At 55.7% G+C, this 5526-nt stretch overlaps 1 protein-coding gene across 1 annotated transcript in view; it reads left to right on the top strand.

Moving 5' to 3' along the window:
* Positions 1-5526, top strand: part of KCNAB2 (potassium voltage-gated channel subfamily A regulatory beta subunit 2) — a 44729-nt gene that overhangs the window by 24345 nt on the left and 14858 nt on the right. The window contains exons 4-5 of the mRNA XM_024756151.1: positions 2491-2570; positions 4971-5015. Coding sequence (XP_024611919.1) covers positions 2491-2570; positions 4971-5015 — 125 coding nt within the window. The remainder of the gene's footprint in view (positions 1-2490; positions 2571-4970; positions 5016-5526) is intronic.

Genomic DNA, 5526 nt, shown 5'->3' with positions numbered 1-5526 from the left:
GAGGGGAGGGGGAGTTAGTGTTTGATGGGGACAGAATTTCAGTTTGGGACGATGAGAAGGTTCTGGAGATGGATGGTGGGGATGGTTGCACAGCAGTGAGAATCTACTTAATGCCATTGAAGTGTACACTTAAAAATGGTTAGAGGACTTCCCTGGCGGTCCAGCGATCGAGGCTGGGCACTTCCACTGCAGGGGACACGCGTCCCATCCCTGGTTGGGAAACTAAGATGCTGCGTGGCACAGCAAAAAAAAAAGTTTAAAATGGTAAATTTTGGGCTTCCCTGGTGGCACAGTGGTTGAGAGTCCGCCTGCCGATGCAGTGGACGCGGGTTCGTGCCCCGGTCCGGGAAGATCCCACATGCTGTGGAGCGGCTGGGCCCGTGAGCCATGGCCGCTGAGCCTGCGTGTCCGGAGCCTGTGCTCTGCAACGGGACAGGCCATGACAGTGAGAGGCCCGCGTACCGCCAAAAAAAAAAAAAAGGTAAATTTTATGTATATTTTACCCTGATTTTTAAAAACAAGTTTTAAAGGAATGAAGAAGATCTCCACGAACTGCTATGGGTCTATTTCCAGGATGTATTGTAAGTGAAAAATGCAAAAGAATACCTACAGTGTGGTACCCTCCCTGTGAGCACGATGGGGACATAAGAAAATATGTGTGTGTCTGAAATATGAAAATAAAAGCCCTGGCCCTGGGTCACCTCGCTCAGAACCCTCCCAGGAGACAGCGTGCACGCCTAAACCATCTGTGTAACCTGCGGGGCCCAGCACACGGTCCTCTCCTGGGCAGAGCTCTGGCGGCCTGGTGGGACACATCCTGGAAAAGTAAGGATGAAAGCGGGTAACCAGGGAAGGAGCCTGGTGTGCCTGCAGCTCTGGAGGCAAAGAAAGGAGGAGGGAGGGAGGGAGGACCCGGAGGAGGACGCAGGGGAGCTCCTGCTACATTGTTACACTTGAGGCAGAGGAAGGAGAGGAGCCAGTCCTCCCTGCAGATGGATCCAGAAAACTCCTCCACCAATGAGCTTTCCTAGTCGGAAGACAGCAGCTGACTGATGGGGGTTAGCTTTGGCCTGCTCATCATCTGAAACCTTTGGGGTTCATTGCCAACGTTTGAAAATCGGAACTTACCCCGCTCCCCGATATCCTGGATTTCTGGCTTCTCTTGAAAAATAAAAGGATTTGGTCACGCCTGGCAGTGTTTGAGCCCCCTTCCACCCCACTAAACCCTCACCAGGCACCAGCCTCCCTCTCCTTACCTGCCTGGCCGGTGGGGCTTCTGCGTTTGGTACTGGGAGAAGCTCCTAGAAGCTGCACCTAGCTGGCTGGCTTTCTGTCGTGCAGTTTTTAAGGGTTAAGTATTACTCACCGCACCCTGGGCTAGCTACTGGGAGGGAGGCTTGGGGCTCTGAGCTGAGCTTCGAGAACTGGCTGGTGGGGGAGTTTGCATCTGTGATCCCTGCTCGGACGGACGCCTGCACTGCCCAGCGGGCCAGCAGAGTTCATTGCCCACTGCATCTTGGAGGAGGCTGTCGATTGCAGGCAGGCTGCCTCGGATCCTCGCCCCGACTACCCATCGGTTGCCGTTCATCCACCCCGGTCTGCAAGGCACCGGAGAAGCAGGGTCAAGGCCAGAGGGCTAGCTGAGGATCGCAGTTTCTCCATCTGCAAACAGTAATTTCACCCTCCTGCCGTTGCTGGGAAGAATTCAGAGGGATACAGCATCACGGGCACATTCTAGCCATAGCTTTTGAAGAGGATTTATTCTGCCAAGGTTTATCACGCTCCTGTTGTGGGCTGTGTTAGTTTCCCAGGACGGCCAGAGCAAAGACTGGGTGGCATAAAACAACAGAAGTTTATTCTGTCGCAGATCTGGAGGCCGGAAGTCCAAAATCAAGGTGTCCGCAGGGCCGCGCTGCCTCCAGGGCTCTGAAGGAGTTCTGTTCCTGTCTCCCAGCTCTGCTGCTGGCTGGCAGTCCTTGGCATTCCTTGGATTGCAGGCTCATTACCTAACCTTTGCCTCTGTCTTCACATGGCCTCTTCCATGTGTGTCTGTATCTATTCTTACAAGGACACCACTCATGTTGGATGTAGGACTCACCCTAAAGCAGTATGACCTCATCTTAACTAATTACATCTGCAAAAACCCCACTGCCAAATAAGGTCACATTCTGAGGTTCTGGGTGGATATGAATTTGGGGGACACGATTCAACTCAGCACAGATGCTAAGCCCTGAGATGACCTAATAGGTGGGGTCCCTGCTCACAAGAAATTCACAGTCCAGAGGCTGTTTCTGCATTCATTCTGTCTTCTTTCTTCTCTATGGGTTTGTGACTGAGCTGCTTCCAGGCCTGTCCTGCGGCGGGGACAGGGCCGCCTGGGCACACGGGGGGTCTTCCCAGGCCACGAGGCTGTGCTCTGGAGCCTCCGGGCCCTCCCCCTGGGCTGGCAAGATGGTGCCGCCTGTGAGAGCCCCGGTTTTCTCGTTTCAGATGGCAGAGCAGCTAATGACCTTGGCCTACGACAATGGCATCAACCTCTTCGATACCGCAGAAGTCTACGCGGCGGGCAAGTACGTGCCTTTTTTCACGGGAAGAAGCGATGCAGGACAACCACAGCTTCCCTGGGAAGAGCCCGAGCTTCTGTTGCTCCAGGGGCTCTTACTCCCCACAGGGTTTGCACCTCCCACTCTGCCTGCTTTTCTAAACTGTAAACGGCTGGGGAGGTGGTGTTTTCATGGGGCCAGAATCACAGAGCATTTGGCCACTTGCTAAACTCCCGTGTGTTCAAGCAGCAAGATGACCACATCCCTTCTGGTGCCAAAGATGCTGCGTTGGGGGAGAGCCGTGATTAAGCTGTAGTCCGGGGGGCTCTCCTGCCGCGCCCGCGAAGTGCAGGCAGCCCCACATGCCTGATATTTTCACATCTTAATGGTGCAATTAGGGCTGCAGGGAATGCAGGGCGTCTCAGGAGCTGGGGAGAGCAGGGTCTGCTGAGGGGAGCGCAGCAGGGAGCTGCTCTTCCCATCTTGGCAGTGAATTTTCCTACTCAATTATGTAAAAGCCCTCTTCAGCCAAGGCTGCTGGCTTCAGTTTTAAAGACTGGCTGTAATCAAATCATCCACTCTCCTGCATCGGGTTTCCAAAAGTCAGCTTTTGTTTGTGAAATCATTTGTTGGCTCTCTCTTTGTCCTCCCTCTGGGCCCCTGCTGCCTGGGGCAAGCCAAGTTCCCATCAGCTGGGCTGCTCAGCCTGGCCCACCGCCCGTGCACTGTAGCCGCAGGGCCAGCACCTGCCTCACAGGCTCCGGGTTATTACCTCTCGATGGGGCCTAGGGTACCGAGAATCAGGACCCCAGCTGGGACTTTGCTCAAGTCCTGCTCTGATGATCTGACAGCCCCGAGGGCCTCCACTGGGACCCCCAAATCTCCTCCAGACCCTGTCAGCAGCCCTCTGTCCTCCTGATGCCACAGCTCCCTCCCCACCCCTCCAAACCGGCAGCTGCTTTCCATCAGAGCGAAATGCTTTCCAGACAGATGAGCTAAGCCGAAGGGTCAGAGGTAGAAAAGCCCAATGCAGATGCCAAGCCCAGAGGCGTCCCCCCCACCCCGAGCACCCCAGCCTGTTCCCTGGCCCTGCGCCTGCCTCTGTTTTGCTGCCCAGGAGAGCGTGAGGAAGGCAACTCCAGATGGCCCTGTGTCCAGGCCCAGCACCCCCCTTTCACGGCAGCCACACTGTCTGCGTCACTGTCTTCACTTCCCCCAGCTTAACTGGACAGCCGGGGCTGGCGTGCTGGGGCCAGCACGCTGAGTCCCTCTTGCTAACCAGAGTGCCAAGCGTCTGTCTTACTGAGTGCCCCTGCTTCTCATGCTTTGGGCACTTCCCGGAGAGCTGCAGGATTTCTGTGCCCCCACTGGGCAGAGGCTTACCAAATTCATGGCCAGGAGAATTCACAGCCGAAAGCAACAGGCTTCGGGTGAGTCGTTGCCTACAGCTCCTGTAGCCCCAGGACCATTGCCTGCTCCCCTGTCTTCCTCCTTTCCTGATCTTTTGTGCCACCACTGAGGGACCCAGGAATAAAAGGAAGAGACCCAGGGCTGAGTGACTTTCTGTGCATCTTGACCGCAAATGAAGAGCATTCAGAGTGTATGCTAAGCAGCTCACAAATTAGAACCCGTTATTTCTGAGTGGATGACTCAGGCGCTGTTATAATTGGAATGTAGCGCTGGGTATGGATGGTTCTCCGTCTGTCGTTTTCTGCTCAGAAACATTTCGCCACGAGCAGAAAGTTCTTAAAAGTTAATCCAGCGCTGCAGTGCCAAGCGAGGCTGGAATGGTCCACGCATGACCCTGGCTGGCCTGAGTTTGGTGCAGGGTCCGGAGGGAGGCCAAGCGCAACAGAGAGCAGTCAGCATGGCATCTGTCTCTCTATTGTTCAGAAGCAAGAAACAAGAGGGATACACACACACACACACACACACACACACACACACACACACGCACGCACTTGGCTGGAAATTCAGCCCTGAGTACATGTTGATTGTCTCTGCAAACAGAGGATGCCCTTGGTGAATAAGTTACCTTTTAAAAAATATACGTGTCTAGAAACTTCACCCATGTAGCATGGCCGAGCGTTTTCCCCGGTGAATTTCCAACGGGCCAGGGCCACAGTCTGCTGCTGGTCTTGCCAAGCAGGACATTGCTCCTTCCTTCTCCGCAGGAGCCGGAGCTGCCATCGCTGGGTCAAGTGGCACACGCCCACGGCCACCTCCACGGGGAGTAACCCAGCTGCTCCCAGGCACTCTCCTTGCTCTGGAATGAGCTTGCCGAGCCAAAGGGCATTAACAGCCCGGCTCCCCGGCCCCAGTGGCATTTTCACAGAGGGGATCCTGTGGCTGATTGTCAAGGTGGGGCGAGGTTTGGTGTTTCTGTTACGCTGTAATGAAGTCCCCATGTCTCGGTCTTCTTGGCAGGGCTGAAGTGGTGTTAGGAAACATCATCAAGAAGAAGGGATGGAGGTAATTACTCTGCTCTGTGCTCCATCCCCAGGGCGCACGCGCACAGGGAAGAGGCTGGAGAAGGCTGGTGGGAGGGAAGAGGACCACCCTGGGGTCCTGGGTGGGATGGGCAGGCCCCCCGGGCAAGGATCCGGTGGCTGTTCCTTCCTGTTTTCCGGTGGAGCACCCAGGGTTGGCCCCATCACCCTTGTGCCACCAGCCCAGCTGTCTAAGGCCTGGCGGTTCCAGAATTTTTCTTTATAGAGAAATAGAGGCAGCCCCATGCGGCCTGCAGGGGGTGCAAGCATTCACACTGTGGGTGGCCACCCCGGGAGCCAGGGCCTGCACCGCGGTGAGGGGGGGAGCTCCCCCCTCCCCCGGAAAGCCGGTCAGGAGCCTTGTGTCTGGTGTCAAGCAGAGTTCCCGCCCACCCTCCTGGAGTCAGGCCAGGCTGAGCGCTTGACTGCATTTTGGGGTCCCTGTGGCCTGTGTGTTTTTATTTTCATCAAAATCAGAAGCAGTGAGAAGGCTG

Source organism: Neophocaena asiaeorientalis, unplaced genomic scaffold, assembly GCF_003031525.2.
Source record: "Neophocaena asiaeorientalis asiaeorientalis breed wild unplaced genomic scaffold, Neophocaena_asiaeorientalis_V1.1 scaffold1247, whole genome shotgun sequence".
In the NCBI taxonomy this organism is placed as follows: domain Eukaryota; kingdom Metazoa; phylum Chordata; class Mammalia; order Artiodactyla; family Phocoenidae; genus Neophocaena; species Neophocaena asiaeorientalis.
Note: the sequence above shows the minus strand (reverse complement) of the source record. Positions and strands in the feature narration are given on the sequence as shown.